Here is a 15950-nt window from a genome sequence, read left to right as displayed (position 1 = left end):
GTTGTTAAAATTTAACATTCTTACTTCATATCAAAGGCCTGAAATGCGTATTTTATTACAATTATTACATAAATATTAGAATATTTACATTTTAAAAATGCCAAGACTCACAGTGTAAACATAACCTATAGATATTACTTGTCAAATATGACAGGGACAGGGCAGGACTCAGGACCACGGGCCAAAAAAACACAATTTTTTATTATAATTTTATTTAGACTTTACAATGGTCTGCAATTACTGATTCAACTTCCTGTGTCTTCTTCGTCTGTTCGCTTGTTTCGCGTATTAATTTCCCCACAGGTTTCACGTCCTTAAGCTTCTCATATTTTTCTATTAATTCATTCAGTTTTTGGCGAAGTTTTTCCATCACGCGCTTGTTTTTACGTAATTCCTTCTCTTTTTCATTGAATTCTTTAATTTTTTTAGTTAGGTCATCTAATTCCCTCTCCACTTCTTCGTGTGCTTTTATTTTTTCTAATAATTGTTGGAACTCGCCAATTTTTTGTTTTAAACTTTCTAAACGTTGTTTCACATTTTGCAATTCTTGGTAGAAATTAGTTTCCTGGAATACAGAATTACGACGGGAAAGTACAGTTATGTACGCACATTTTTAGCTTTTTGTACAAGTTTCTCAAAATTTTCATGATCTTGTAGCAGTTGATCCAGTCGTGAGGACGCGTTTTTGGCCATTGATCTATTAATTATATTAAAATGTATATTTTGATCTGACCTGACTTGGCTTAAACGTACCTAACCCGTGTTGCGTTATTTTTCAATCCATTTACATCAAAAGATACCGTGTAGTAATTGTTTAAAATATTGAATAAATAAGCTAAATCTTTTTCAATCCATTGAGTATTTTTCTGTAATTGTTCGGAAAAATTTGTTGGGTAATTCCCGTACTACAAAAAATAGGACTACTATAAAATATAAACACTTAAATCACTCACTTTGGCTATCATTGATTCCAACAAGTCGATATCTTTTTCGGTAGAAAGAGCCAAATTTAGCGAGTTTTTGCGAACATTTGGAAAATTTGCAAGCATCATTGTAACATTACGATTTATAGCACTAAATTCATCAACAAGACTGAAAATGTTGCGATCACCTAAATCAAAGTTCAGACTTTTTAATATTTCAACCAATTTTTTTATTGTTTCTTTTATTTCGGTCAAATAATCCAAAGCACTTTGGTCTTTGGGAATGGTAGTCTCGAGTTTCGCTAAAATTTCTTCGATTTCGTTCAAACCATTATTTAATTTCTCGATTTTCTTTAAAATTATTTCGTTCTCTTTTTGAATTTTGTCACTGTTAGCACCTATCAAGTCAAGCGCCTTTTCTTCATATTTCAATTTCTCGGCAAATGTATTCAATAGAGTTTTCAGTTCGTTTACATTTATTTCGTACCTTTTGATTAAATTACTGAAAATTGTTTGAATCTCGCCTGAAACGTGTTTAAATAAATGAGAAAACAAAAAATTGAAGTGCACCTTTTCGTAGCTTGATGAGGTCATTCCAAGTTGTGTAATTGTGATCACACTTTTGACATTTTTTATTGTTTCTACAAAACTCGTTTTGTGGACAAACACATTCTAAAAAATGCATGTAGGTAATTCATTGATACGCAGTTTACTCACTTTGTTCGTTTTCAATGAAATTTCTCGGCTGGCAAACTGGGCATTTTTGTGAGCTTGTGATGGTAATTAGAATAACAAGAAAAAGAATTAAGACGTCTCCGAGCAACATAATGAATACCTCTTATCAAATACAACGAGAGATAAGGAATTTTTCTCTGTTTACTTAGCCTTAACCTATTTAAATCCGGAAGGAGGATGAAGTGTGACAAAACCGATAAATGAAAGCGTTTTATTACGTGTTAATGGATCAATACAAATACATCAAAAAACTTAGTTGTACAACTAATACAATGCAAGTAAAAATAGTGAGTTTGACGAATTAGCAGTGTCCCCTATCCTCGACTCTTCTCCTCGGTGCCGCTTTAATAATATTATCAACACGCAAAATCATCTCTGCTGCTTCAGCCGCCGACAACAAAACCTGTCTTTTAACAACAAACGACTCCGTGATCCCCAAAGCCCTCATATCGCCCTGTTCCCCCGTCTCCATATTAAGCCCCGCCGTAACATTCCCACTGTTATGAGCCGCCTTCAACTCGCTTATCAACTGAGCTGAATCATACCCTGCATTATCGGCTATAATAGTCGGTAACTGGAGCAAAGCCCTCGCGAAGGCTTCCATCGCCACAGCCTCCTTACCCGGAGTCTTGGCTGCAGCTTTGCTCACAGCCACAGCCATCAAAGTCTCACTACAGCCCCCACCGTAAACAATTCGGCTCTCTTTAACTGTAGCCGCAAGGACACAAAGAGCGTCATGAAGCGACCTATCAGCCTCGTCTATGATTTGTTGAGTCGCTCCACGAATCACAACAGTGCAAGCCTCCCCTAGAGGAACTCCACTAAAACGCAGCAAAATATCCTCACCAATCATAACTTGCTCAATCAAATCGCATTTGCCAAGCTTTACAAGGTCAGGATTGTCAAACGTTGAGACGATCTCGCCACCTGTGACCAAAGCTAAACGCTCAATGCCATCAAAGTCGGCGTGTTCGATCGCCATAACGCCAGCATCGGCAAACAATTGCTCAGGATAATTATAAATTAGCTGTCTGTTAATAAAAACGTTGGCGTTATGTTTGAGGATTTTGTTTACTTTGTCTTTCATTTTTTCCTTCTCGGCCAACTCCAACTCGGCGATTTTCGCCATAGAATCCACTTTGATGTGCGAACCAAACACTTTGATTTTATCGGTGTCCATTGGTGTATTGGCGATTAAAATTCGGGCGTTTTCGACGCGTTTCGGTTGATGGACGCCTGGTTTTTTATCGAGGAGGAAACCCTCGTCCAAGAATGACTCTTCAAGGGTTCCTCCCGATTTTTTAATTAACTGAATGGCTTGTAAATCACCGGAACCTTTCAAACGCATGACAGCATCAACAGCTAATTTAGCGAAATGTTCTTTGTGTTGAGATAAAATTTTCGAACTGAGAGTCGTTCGTGCGATATTCATCAGATCTTCACGGAATTTTTCCGAATTCGAACTGTTATCAGCAGAGGCGTCTAGCAACGCTTTCCTGGCCACATCTACAGCTTTACGCCAACCAGCGATGATTGTTTGTGGGTGGATTTTTTGGTCTATGAGCTTTTCCGCTTCTTTCAACAACTCAGAAGCTGAAACAAAATTAGTTCTTTGCATAACCAATTTAATAACTAGTTAACTTTAAAAAATATGTGAAACTTAATGCCAGGAAAAAATTTGCTCTTTATTGTTCCAAGCGTATTTTTAATTTCGTCTCAAAAGTTATTAAACCTTACAATTAGAATGTTGGAGCAAAAAAAAAATAAGTAAGTCTTTAAACAATAGAAATTTGTGAAATTGACATGCGAGTCCAGAAAAGAGCTACTTTACGCCGAATTTCGTAAAATAGTCATTCAAACCATACCTAAGACAGTGACTGAGGTGGTCCCATCGCCCACTTCATCATCCTGCACTTTGGACATATCAACCAGAATTTTGGCTGCGGGGTTATCAACCCCCACCGACTTCAAAATCGTGGCCCCATCATTTGTAACTTCAACCTGCCCCGCGTTCCTGCCACTGGACACCAAAATCTTGTCCATTCCTTTGGGCCCCAGCGTACTTTTGACCAAATCCCCAATTGCAATCGCCCCCACGAAGCTCGACAAGCGGGCAATTTCCGCTTTTTCCTCCTCGGCTTCATGCTTCAACACGCGCACGGGGTTTAACGAGACCTGAAAGGGAGAATTTCTTTGAAAATGAGGCACGTGGGTTCGCCGGTTCCATGACACACCTGGTTTTACTTTGTTTGGTCTGAGTGGAAATTCGGCGAATTTTGATTTTTTGCGCAATTTGGGCGATAAACGCGAGGGCGAATTGGGGAAACTTACCATTTTTGTGTGGTTTTTTCACGTTTTTTGCTTATATTTGCGAGTTATGTACGGAACCGTCTCACTCACTGACTACACTGTCAATTGTCAAAAAACTAAATGCGAAATGCACTAAATAAATGTGGGGGACAGAGATGAAACAATTCAATTTGTTCGTGTAAAAGTGAGATAGAGTTAAGCGAAGGGCACCACACCGAAAAAACGTAAAACACTAACATGTTTTTGAAGATGGTGGAAGTCTACAAGCGCCAGTTTTGATTTTCGTAAGTTTTTGATTATACGAACGAATATTTATTGTCATAATCATATTTTCCAATCATTACAATTACTAATTTGTGTATATTACACTAGAAATCACACTATTTTTATATTATCACTTCATTCTTTTTTTCGTAGGTTAGGTCGACTTTTTATCAAAATTGGCTATTTATTAATTTAGCGTAAAAGATATGCAAATATCTTTATCTTTAAATATTTAAGAGCTCAGAAATTGACATTAATCTCATGGAGTTCCTTTGAATTCTGATAAACTTGTTTATTTAGGAAACCCCCACTTGAACCCCGTAATGTGTCCCACCTTATTTTGATAAAAAGATTGATTAAAACTGATTGATTAATGTAATGCCGCAAATTTCACGTAACCAATTGGAAAGCTCTCCACCTCCATTAGAGATTCTTCAACACTCACTCACTCTCCCTCTACTTGTTATTTAAAGTCAAGTTCTTTATCTCATCAAACGTTTCATTATTCACGATAAGAAAATCATTGCAAAAAGTTTTTTATAGTTTATTGATTTCCATTCTTATTTCTTTTTGGGTAAGTTTTGTAAAAAATAGTTAATTAATAAGTAATTTTTTGTTCCTGGTATTTGCAGAACAAATACCGAGAAAATGAACGTGTTTTTTTCGCATGTCGCTAAGCGGGGCTTTTCTACCTCGAACTTTAACAATGCTAAACACAGGTTTGTGTTTTTCTGCTAGAGTAAACATTGCGAAATCAATTTTAGTTGCAAGGTCCTGGTCGTGGGTGGGGGCACCGGTGGCTGTGCCACGGCCGCAAAATTCAGTAAAATCCTCAAAAAGAACGAGCTCATAATCCTAGAACCCAGCGAAAATCACTACTATCAGCCTCTGTTTACTTTAATTGGGGGCGGCATTTCTAGTCTCTCTGATGCAAGGAAAAATACAAAAGAGGTTCTCCCAAAAAACGCAGTTTGGCTGAAAGACTCAGCTGCCGAATTCAACCCCCAGTCAAATTCCGTCACGACCCAGAATGGCGATACAATCGAATACGAGTTTCTTTTAGTCGCCACTGGTCTTCAAACCGATTATGATAAAGTTTGTTGATAAGTAAATAAGTGGCGTTAAATTTTGCAAGTAGATTCCAGGTCTAGTCGCTGGTTTAAACAGTGACACAGGGGTGTGCTCTAATTACTCGGCAAAGTACGTCGAAGGGACGTATAGGGCGTTACAAAAGTTTGAAAACGGGAATGCTATTTTCACGTTTCCAAACAGCCCGGTTAAATGTCCGGGGGCGCCTCAAAAAATTTGTTACATCACTGATCATTTTTTGAGAAAGGTGGGCAAGCGAGATAAGGCGAACGTAATTTACAACACGTCACTTCCTGTAATTTTCGGCGTAAAAAAATACGCTGATGCACTTTGGAAAGTGTGCGAGGAGCGCAACATCAATGTTAATTTGCGAACGAATTTGATTGAAGTCAGGCCGGACAAAAGAGAGGCGGTTTTCCAAAATTTGGACAAGCCGGAGCAAGTCACAACTTTTGAGGTAAATTAACAGAAGTTGATGCAATTTTTTTGGCCGCAAAAGATTTTAGGCTTACAGATACAGATAAATCAAGTTTATTAATGCTGGGAGATTATTATTATCATTTATCTATGTATTTGGTGTTCAAAAATAAACACTTTTTTTTTCGTTAAGACCTAATCAGCACTATCTCGTGATGAAAATATCAAATCGAAATTTGAATTAATTATAGAACAGTCTTCGGCCAAAAAATTTTATACATTATTTAGTATTTCAATACGCTGTAAATTTATCCCTATTTCTAGTATTCCATGTTGCATGTTACGCCCCCTATGAGCACACCCCCAGCCTTAAGAACCTGTCGCAGTTTAACAAACGAGTCCGGGTTTGTTGATGTGGACAAATCCACTCTACAGAGCACAAAATTTTCTAATGTTTTTGCAATTGGTGATTGTAGTTCAAGCCCCAATTCTAAAACGGCAGCGGCTGCAGGTATTATTTTAGGTCCAAATTTCATATTTAAATGTTAATTTTGAAAATTTATAGCTGCTCAATGCCAGGTTGTTTTTAAAAATATGAAATCGGTTATGGATGGGAAAACGCCAGTTTCGGCATACGATGGTTATGCCTCTTGTCCTCTGGTGACGGGGTACAGCACGTGCATTTTGGCCGAATTCGATTATAATTTAGCTCCGTTGGAAACGTTCCCTTTTAATCAAGGACGGGAGTTGTGGAGCATGTATTTAATGAAGAAAATGCTAATGCCTCCGTTATACTGGAACTTGATGCTGAATGGCTGGTGGAATGGACCGGCCCTGGTTAGGAACCTACTCCACTTGAGGTTTCCACAAAATTAAGGAATAAAACGATGCAATAAATGTTGTCCTTTGTTGTGAATTTTATTATTTATAATATTGTGTACACGTATGGAAATAAAGCTATTTTATCACAACTTGCCCATTTGTGTTTTTATTTCAATTTAACAAGTAAACAGTAGATTAAATACGATTTTATAATTTTTATTTTAAATTCGAATCGGCCGGGGTTTGTCTACTTCCGCCCAAATTGTCAAATCAATTTTTTTCAAAAATTTAGATGTGGACGCAATCCTAATTACACGTAACTTTTGTATAAAAACACTACTGGTTATTTGAACGTTATTTACTGTTCTTTTGTGGTTTTTATCGTGTTATTTGCAAAATAAAACCTTCGAATACGATTTTGACTACAAAGTGTTTGTGTCAACTGTCATGCGCCGCCATTAACTTCCTTTTCCAGTTGTTCCGAAAATTGACAACATGAATCCGAGTTTGTCGAAGGTAATTTACCGAAAATTACGCTGAAATTGTATTATTTCAATTAAAATTTGCCCTTGGTTTTAGCAAAAGAAGGAGCCAATCCACTCAGTCCAAGTTTTTGGACGCAAAGTAAGTCACTGACATAACCCCAAAGCGCACACGTGTATACGCTCAATTTTCAGAAATCAGCCACTGCTGTAGCTTACTGCAAGCGCGGCAAGGGTATCTTGAGGGTAAATGGGCGCCCTTTGAGCCAAGTTGAGCCCAAAATGCTCCAGGATAAGTTGCAAGAACCAATCTTACTTCTAGGCAAGGTAATTAGTCCTAGACCCCACTTCAAATTTATAGCCACCAAGTGATGATTATTTATCCCGAAATTGATAGTTTCCCATGAAAAAGACTTAATCTGACTTAAAAGTCGGCCAAAAAACTGTTTATTTAATTTCTAGTTCGTTGATTAATTTTCTCGTAGGACAAGTTTTCAGCTGTTGATATCAGAGTGAGGGTGAACGGCGGTGGTCACGTCTCGCAAATCTATGCCATCAGACAAGCAATTTCTAAAGCTTTGGTAGCCTATTACCAAAAATGTAAGTTGTCGTGTTATCGTAACTTTGAGTAAAATTTGTTGGTAGATGTTGATGAAGCGTCGAAAAAGGAATTGAAAGACATTTTGATCCAATACGACCGCACTTTACTGGTAGCGGATCCTCGTCGCTGCGAGCCCAAGAAATTCGGTGGTCCAGGAGCCCGCGCTCGCTACCAAAAATCTTACCGTTAAGTTAAAATTATGTATCAGTAAGATACACAATTATTTCTAATAAAAATTGCTTGAAACAATAAGTGTTTTATTAAATCGCAAAAATATACATTAATTCATACAACTCAAAAATAAAATGAGAGGGTTAAAATAGACTGGGAATTTTTCAATGACTAGATTTGTTTGTAAAATGAATAACAGTGTTTACACCAATTCGGTGTGAATTTTTGCGCCCATACGCCGTAAAGCAATTATTGTATTCACGGCTTTAATCCAACGTTTTTTAATAACGTATCTCTTCAACTTTGATTTACTGAGCTCCATTTCGGGGTGAATGGTCGATGCCGAAAGCCAGGGGTGGTCCAGGGCCTCTTGGGTTGTCATTCTTTCTCTAAAAACCAAATTTGTAACAACAGTTTTGCGCAGCACATTGGGACAGAAATAGTCCGGAATTTGGTAGTGAATATTTAAAGTGCATTTGTTGTGTGAGTGCATTTTTTGTTCTCATTTTGCGTGTGAAAACGACGTGTATTACTGGTTGCGTAATTTTGGGAATGGATTTTGTAATAAGTATAGGAAAAACGTTTGGCTTTTTTATTTTAACGATGAGATACATAGTGTTCAACATAATAGTAGCTCCGCTGGTCCCAATAAAACATCAAAAATGCGTATTTTCACTAAGTTTCTAAGCTCAACATCGATTTGAACCAGATTCTGTTTACACCTCAAAACAGAACCTTTTACAAAAACCAGTCACAAGCAAACAATACAAAGACAACATCCAACAAAACGTGTCACCGAAAGCCCCAAGTTCGGCTTGAAAGCAAAAACAGCCAAAATAAAATGCAAGCGTTAGTGACAGAAGAATAAATTATTGATTATGATTATGAAACGTTGTAATTTTTTTACTGGTGGCTCTTGACTGGAAAAAATTGTTTAATGAGCTGATCGATCTCTGGCCGAGAGTGTCACTTTCACTCCATTCTGTGGAAATAGAGCCATGTCTTGCGTTGGGCCGCACGGGGCCATGGGGCCCATCCCATTGTTCTAGCAGTCTCAAGAGGAGATTTTTGGTACTGTCTATACTCGAAGTCTCGAAACTTTTCTCGAATTGTAAACTAGGCGAGTTTTTGGCTATGAGGGGCACGTCCCTGCTCATGTGGTTCAGGCGGTATTTGGTGCGTCGCCACGGGACCCCGCAGTTGGGGCTCTCGGGGTGGTCTCGTGGGAGTTTTGGTTCGATTTTGATCGGGATACTCCTCTCGACAGGGGAATGATTTGTTGTTGGTTCTTTGGTAATAACCTTTTTGGGGGTGATTGTGGGCAAGGAGAGCTCGTCGAAGGAGTCGTTTGTGACAGACGTCGACATGTTGGAGAGTTGGAATAGTTTGTCGGACAGTTTTCGTATTTCTTCGGCAAGGTTTATTCTTTCGGCAACATCTGGGCCCTTCAAAATACACGTACTGTCCGAGGATCGTCTGAAATGGTCCACACTTGGGGGCATCAGGAGGTCGTTGTTGGGGAAAAATGCGTTATCAGAGCCTGGCGACGACGCCAATGAGCCGCAAGGTGAGGGCGACATGCCGACTAAAGAGTGCAAAGAGTCGGATAAGTGGAGGCCTCCGCTACACGTGGGGGCTATAATTTGTGAAGGCACTTCGAAAACGTAAGGGGAGTTCGGATGCTCGTTCCAGCGTTCGACAAACTGTCTTAAATTGTCTTTGGTCACATCCATGGACGGGGATCTTGATACTAGCGACTTTTTTCGTTTCAACCACTCATGGTTCAAGCATTCTTCCGCTGACATTCTCTGACTGCAAGGAAAGACGTGGTTAGTGTGATTAATAGGGGCAAAAGCATGCAATCCCATCAGTTAGTCATTTAATTTGGGTCTTTGGCATGCTTTTCCCACGCAAAGGCACTTACTTGAGATCCTTTTTGAGCAGTTTCTGGATAAAGTCCTTGGCAGTATCGGAAATCTCCTGGAAGGCTTCATCGTCAAAATCGTATTTGGCGATGGTGACATTTGCCATGGTCTCAACGTCCGTGGCCCCCATAAACGGGGAGAGACCAGACAACCTACAAAAAAAATTAGAACACAAAATTACATAAACCGAACGTACAAAACGTAGCAAATGACACCAACGGACCACATGTCGGTCCCAAACCCGATTTGGTCAAAATTCACAACTTCGGGGGCCACAAACTCGGGAGTACCAAACAAAACTTGAAGCTTTTTATCGGGGTCGAAACGTCGGGCTAACCCGAAATCGATAATTTTGATTCGGTTGCCGGTCCTTGTGAGGCAAAGGATGTTTTCGGGCTTCATGTCCAAGTGTAGGATTCTCTGTTTGTGGATAAAATCGACGCCTTCGCAAATCTGGCGCATGAAAACCGTGCAACTCTTCTCAGTTAGCACAAAATCATCATCAATGACTCTCTCAAAAAGTTCCCCCCCTTCGATTCTGTTAAAACGAGTTTAGGAAAAAAGTGGCGTTTTTTCTGGACTTACAGTTCTAAAATCACACACATGACTTTCCCGTTTTCGAAAGCGTCGTAAAGTTGAATGAGCCTCGGATGTTGCAATGTCTTCATAATGTCTACCTCTCGTTCGACGTTTCTGCGGTCTTCTTTCTTAGGGACGGCGATAAATTTCGCGGCTAGGGACAGACCGGTGGCTTTTTCGCGACATTTGTAAACCGTCCCGAATTTCCCGCTGGAAAATAATTTTTAGAGAAATTGTCGCGGGTATTAGATTTTGAGTACCGTCCAATTTCCGATTCCAACTCGTACAGTTCCTTGGGATCAACACCTCGTTGTATTTGTACGTTTCTGTACGGAAAACTGAGTTGAACTTCTGCAAAGTGATTGAAATATAATTGCTGTGAATGAGATTGTGTAAGCATTTCGAAATTGACGGGGCGCCAATTGGCTGCGTGCCTGCACCGAATTTTGTGTTATCAAGAAACCAAAACAATTACTTTTCGTGGCTATTAGTGAAACTTTGGTATGCTTGGTTTATGGGGACATAGTGCCCTAGATTTTAGTCCACTACCCTAAAATTGGAACTCGCCAAACAATTTTTTCCTTTGATGCGTTCTGGAGTTGTCTGTTTACCAAACAAACTACAAATTTATGTGCTGGCAGATTTTAGTTTGTTAATCTGAGGTGAAATATGCGTGAGTACTCAAATTTCTGAGCCATGACCTTGCCGTCTATAAAAATATGAACCTAAATCAAATTCTAAAAGAATAGAAAGCACGAGCTTGGGACAAAAATAAAAATTATGAGTAATGTGAATTAATTACGTATTATCGCTTGAAATAATTAAGTTACGCCTGTATATTTCGCTCAGATTATTTACGAAGCGTTAAAAATTCGAGAAATTTAATTTATTTGCGGAAGGTGTTTACAAAAATATGCACTTACCGCCAACCGGATCACTTTCGTCAACGCGTATCATCTGTAAACAAGAAGTCATTACTTGTAATAAATCGAAATCTACAAAAATAAGAAATAAACAGTGCCAATCATTGTACTGAACTAAAAATACGAACGACTATCAAGAGCACGAACTTTATCTTTATATACCTGCTCAGACCTTGGTCCTTAAAATCCTAGAGCCCAACCAACTTGTGCGCAATTTAACACCTCGATGAAAAATTTATTTAAAAAAATAACAACACGAAATATGGGCGTGTAAAAATAAAACAAAAATGGAAAAAATTTATTACCTTTATTATTTACTTCAGCTGGATTTTACAACGACGGCTGAAATCTACAAAACTAATCGTTCTTTTTCCATTAATAAAGTTGTACAGTAAACACTACGAGACAGAACGCTGAATTAGAGACGTCGGCAGCGCCCCGACGTTAGAACTCGCCAAAATTAGATCAGGCCGCCAAGCATCTGAGAGTCACGTGGGGCTAACAGAACCACCGATGAAAATATTTCTTCAAAATTAAATTTTGACTTGGTTTCTAATTCTACGCGTATGTGGATTAGTTTCAAAATTATTAGAAATGTTTATCTTAGATATTTTATCTTTAAAGCTGCGTAATTAATTTCCTGGAAGTTTTTGAAGCGATTGTTGGGCATTGTGCATTGCTGGTTGCCTGCCCAAATTTGAGTATAAATTTTCAAAAATGATGTTATCATCATTATTATGATAAGAATTTGCACTTGGGGCTTTGTTTGCGCGATATCAAAAGCAAACAAACTGCAATTACCTCGCCTATTTATCATTAGATGATTCATATACCGTAATTATTTTTCAGCTACCTGAGGGCTTAGAAAGTCGCCCCCTAGTCATCCCGTCTAGACGGTGGTAAAACCCCAGTTATTGGGGTTGCAACCCCCTGTCGGGTGACATTTTCGGCTCATTTGAATTTCAGGATTCATCCTTGCACCAACCAGAGTGCAGGGATCGGTCCCCACTTTCAGCCCCACCAGAATTGTTGAAGCAACGCGCGAGTTTAACACAGATGCGTCGAATACAAATTTGAACGTGCTTCGAGTTACACAAACAAAAATTGTGTTGTGCATAATAATAAATAATGTTTTGAAAAGCCGACAGTGATTATTGCAGCAAACGTGAGTTGTGTGATTTTTCCACTCATTTTCCATTCAGTTTTGTCCTTTTTGACTGAAAAGAATCGATTCATCTCGGACGATTTTATTATTAAACATAATTTTATGGTGGCTACTTCTAAGAAATTTATTGTATTGCTTTCACTAATTTCTTTTTTCGTACGGTAGTAATTATGCATTACATGAATATTAATGGCCAAATTTTGCTGCTCTCGTTTGGAAAAATTGCTCGAAAGTGATTTTGCATAAAGAAATTGCTAATCTTTTCTTAATTTTCCTTCGCATTGTTCTAATGAGTCAAGCCGAGACGAGTCATTTCGATTTCCGCGTAAGTCGTCACTGGAAGGTCGCACTTTTTTCATCTTACTCATGATTGACTTGGTCTGCAAAAATCTCTTGTCTCCCGAAACCAGTTCCGTGGACATTTCTGTCATAAAATTATAATCACTTAATTACCGCCATCAATTAAAGGAGTGTAACAGTAACGCGTCTTGACGTTAATGATTTTAGAAAAGTTCTGAGGTCTTCAAGTGTGGCCTTGGAGGCACTCTATCACGTTCGGGTGATTTAAAACCAATTATAACATTTTTATTTGCTCATTCGCGAAATATTTCGTGATTGTGGTAACACCCAATGGCATTAAGGAAATTTTTAATTGGACTACTTATCATCCAGATGTCCACTTGAGAAAATTCAAAAAGTAATTAGGAAAGAACGGTTCAGCTGTGTACCAAAGATTAGAGAAATAACTAAGAATGCTTTTTCTCTTGGATAAATAAATAGTTGTGTCAATATTGGAAATTTATCATTATTTATAAATCGATAAATGGGTTTCCACATATTTCCCTCATGAGGGTACCGACAAGTGAGCAATTTTCTCGAATAATTATTTTTGCCTTGCATTAGACTCCAATTTAATTTACATAATACGCATGCCGTTGTGGAGTGGTCATGGAATATTAAAACAATAAAGGAAGATTTTTACGTGCGGTTATTTAAATACGTGCTCTCGGAAACAACACCAATTTATTTTTAATTCTAGATTAGAATATTACGGCACTTGAGCTTAAATTAGTCGTGAATAATCCAGATCGCCACTTGAAGTGATAATCCATTACATTCTATCCTGCTGTTACCTATCATGAAACAATTGGAATAACACTATGTTGTCCTATTTTAACTATTAATTTTTCAAATATCAGGTGTCTGAAATTTTAAACCCTGAAATGTTTACACTTGCATAAATTATAACAACTGTTGCAATTCACGATTGAGTTACAAAAGAACAAAAAGAAGGTTCATGGTCGAAATCCATCCGATTGGCTGGTTATATAAGTGACAATTTCTAATCCACTGATTTTTCATTATTAAGTTCAATGAGACTATAATTTCGTTTTATGTTCTCGATCAGCCGGGATTACTTAATTGGATTTGAATATTTAAATGGATTAAGATAAGAGGAAGTTTAAATAGTTTATTAGACAGACAAGACAATTATTCCTGTTGGAATTGCGACTTGTAGTTTTCGAATTATGTAATTTCCGATGTTAATTTATTCATAAAAATAAATTCAATGTCGTGCGAAACGTACAGTCGTAAAACAGAAGCAGTGCTGAAATGACAAGTTTCCTGTAATCTCTGCGAAAAAATGGCTTTTTAATGAAAATTCCAAGCTTGTTGCTGTAAACATTTCAGTGGCAGCTTTGCGGAAAGAGGAAAAATAAATGACCAGGTGGCCACGTGTATGGCACGAGACTGAAAGGGGCACCCTCATGTGGCGGTTGCAGCTGTCTTTCATTCAACTCATATGCCACCCCGTCTCAATTTCTAAACGCAAAACTTATTCAGAAAATTACAATTAGTAAGCAAATTAAAAAAAACGACTTTCTTCCCTAATTCCGATAATAATCTCTAGGCGGTTAAAAAATCGGATTTTCACCGAAATCCACGAACCATATGGGCCAGGAAGCCCATAGCTGGTAAAGTTACAGTGCGTATAAAAAGTACAGACATCCTTCCGGTCAGTAGCGTGGCAGAGGGTGCATTTAAGTAACGACACGTGCCCCTCTGTTACAATTCGATGATTTTGTAGTTATAGACATACGAATTGTAAGCTCTTGGCAAATATTTATTTGCCTACCAAAATAAACACAATACAAGTTAACGGACACGTGTCACTCTGCGGTTCAATTAGTCAATAGCGGTGGAAAAAATTCAATAACTTGGTTAAATTATCGCATGAGTCAGAAACACACCTTTATTAAAAAGATTTAATAGTTGCATAATCGTTATCACCACAAATATTTACAAGAGTCATAATGGAATTCTTCATTTGGAGCGATTATCCGGCTAATGAGAATTACGAGCGTTGAACTCGAAGGATCAATTTGAGAATTAATTTAAAAGTAGCAAAAGAAACCACGACGTCTATAAGAAATGAGTTTCTTACTCTATTAATTTTCAAGAATGAAAATCGAATCAAAACATGAAGAAAATCACAATGGGAAGCTTTCAATCTCACACGCAGCTGCTTACAACGGTCATATTCCCCCTAATCGCTTACAGTCGAGACTCCCTTACATATCGCATTCAGTTTCTGATAAAAATCAGCGAATTACTAATTCTTATAAAAGTGCGGAAGCGTACATTTCAAGATTCTTCACACTGATTAAACATTTGTAAACAACATTAATGCGAGAAACATGAGCTTGAACATGCGAATTGATAAAACTTATCAAAGCCTTACTGTTACCCGACAAAATCAAAACACAAATAATTACGGTAAATCGGCAAGTTCCGCAATCGGCTAAGTAACATTTGTGATAAACTTGCCGTTGCAAGTCGTGTGACAAAAGCGGGTATTGTAGTCACACCTGGTCATAAGGGTGAGACATCCTGGGAACCAGCTCATCGATTTCTCCCCTAATTAAGTTACCTGATTTTTCAGAGCCATGAGCGATTTCAAACGGAGCCCCAGTAAAGTCTGGTGGGCCAGCGAAAGCCTCGAATGGCGTGAAATTTCCGGAAGCCCCGGAAGCCAAGACTCCGGCTTTTCCGACATTGAAACCTCACCACCGATTCCCAAAAATGTGGCCGAACAAATTGCCAAAAACTCGGATTGTAGCAAAGCCGGGAACTTATCGTCCAATTACCAGGAGAAGACAACCCCGGATAAAAGCATCAAACAATCGCCACTGTACACCAAGAACTCGCCGAGAGTTAGCCGGAATTTATTCAAAGACGTGAAGGACGTGGTTAAGCATCAGTATTCAAAGGAGGTGGCGTGTTTATCACCGAGGAAAGTCCGAAGTTTCAGTGAAGAGTTGCCAGGACGGAGTTACGGGCTTTTGAACCGGTCGGCGCCCGCCGTTCTGGAGGAGATTAAGGACGAGGAGGAGTCTTTAAGTAATTCATTGTCGAGTGATTGCGAAAGTGAGTTGGAATGTCTCTTCAATGGTGCTTTGGAGTCACCTAAACACACATCAACGCCAAAAATGAAACAAACGAGACACAAAGTCCCGCTTAATTTGTATTTAAAGTACCAGCG

At 38.5% G+C, this 15950-nt stretch overlaps 5 protein-coding genes across 9 annotated transcripts; 2 read left to right on the top strand and 3 right to left on the bottom strand.

Annotated features, from left to right (window-relative positions):
- Positions 1–199: 199 nt before the first annotated feature.
- Positions 200–1778, bottom strand: LOC103313475 (chromosome partition protein Smc). The gene is made up of 6 exons (XM_008196814.3): positions 1641–1778; positions 1494–1595; positions 954–1447; positions 754–905; positions 610–697; positions 200–565 (listed from the first exon to the last, which is right to left on the bottom strand). The coding sequence occupies exons 1-6, from the start codon at positions 1747–1749 to the stop codon at positions 215–217; spliced, it is 1296 nt and encodes a 431-aa protein (XP_008195036.2). The 5' UTR covers positions 1750–1778; the 3' UTR covers positions 200–214.
- Positions 1779–1855: 77 nt separating this feature from the next.
- CCT2 (Chaperonin containing TCP1 subunit 2) lies at positions 1856–4141 on the bottom strand. The gene is made up of 3 exons (XM_965553.5): positions 3990–4141; positions 3524–3833; positions 1856–3251 (listed from the first exon to the last, which is right to left on the bottom strand). Exons 1-3 carry the CDS (start codon positions 3990–3992, stop codon positions 1960–1962), a joined length of 1605 nt encoding a protein of 534 aa, XP_970646.1. The 5' UTR covers positions 3993–4141; the 3' UTR covers positions 1856–1959.
- Positions 4137–6709, top strand: Sqor (Sulfide quinone oxidoreductase). 3 transcript variants are annotated; one of them, XM_008196825.3, is made up of 7 exons: positions 4154–4252; positions 4776–4806; positions 4865–4951; positions 4997–5327; positions 5371–5778; positions 6063–6249; positions 6304–6709. In XM_008196825.3, the coding sequence occupies exons 3-7, from the start codon at positions 4881–4883 to the stop codon at positions 6612–6614; spliced, it is 1308 nt and encodes a 435-aa protein (XP_008195047.1). In that variant the 5' UTR covers positions 4154–4252; positions 4776–4806; positions 4865–4880; the 3' UTR covers positions 6615–6709. The 3 variants fall into 3 exon arrangements, with proteins under 3 accessions (XP_008195052.1, XP_008195047.1, XP_970713.1); XM_008196830.3 differs by lacking the exon at positions 4776–4806 and having other exon boundaries at positions 4137–4252; XM_965620.5 differs by lacking the exon at positions 4154–4252 and having other exon boundaries at positions 4394–4806.
- A 229-nt stretch (positions 6710–6938) lies between these two features.
- RpS16 (Ribosomal protein S16) lies at positions 6939–7895 on the top strand. Its single transcript, XM_965684.5, has 5 exons — positions 6939–7076; positions 7140–7184; positions 7238–7369; positions 7528–7642; positions 7688–7895. The coding sequence occupies exons 1-5, from the start codon at positions 7056–7058 to the stop codon at positions 7831–7833; spliced, it is 459 nt and encodes a 152-aa protein (XP_970777.1). The 5' UTR covers positions 6939–7055; the 3' UTR covers positions 7834–7895.
- A 497-nt stretch (positions 7896–8392) lies between these two features.
- On the bottom strand, positions 8393–15899 carry LOC659444 (myosin light chain kinase, smooth muscle). Of its 3 annotated transcripts, none has more exons than XM_008196852.3 (7): positions 15339–15899; positions 11242–11275; positions 10579–10669; positions 10325–10528; positions 9936–10277; positions 9739–9891; positions 8393–9626 (listed from the first exon to the last, which is right to left on the bottom strand). In XM_008196852.3, the coding sequence occupies exons 1-7, from the start codon at positions 15462–15464 to the stop codon at positions 8684–8686; spliced, it is 1893 nt and encodes a 630-aa protein (XP_008195074.2). In that variant the 5' UTR covers positions 15465–15899; the 3' UTR covers positions 8393–8683. The 3 variants fall into 3 exon arrangements, with proteins under 3 accessions (XP_008195074.2, XP_008195077.1, XP_064212320.1); XM_008196855.3 differs by lacking the exon at positions 15339–15899 and adding an exon at positions 11547–11825; XM_064356250.1 differs by lacking the exon at positions 15339–15899 and adding an exon at positions 11370–11405 and having other exon boundaries at positions 11242–11313.
- Between the last annotated feature and the right edge of the window lie 51 nt (positions 15900–15950).

This window comes from Tribolium castaneum, chromosome 4 (assembly GCF_031307605.1).
Source record: "Tribolium castaneum strain GA2 chromosome 4, icTriCast1.1, whole genome shotgun sequence".
Taxonomy (NCBI): Eukaryota; Metazoa; Arthropoda; class Insecta; order Coleoptera; family Tenebrionidae; genus Tribolium; species Tribolium castaneum.
Note: the sequence above shows the minus strand (reverse complement) of the source record. Positions and strands in the feature narration are given on the sequence as shown.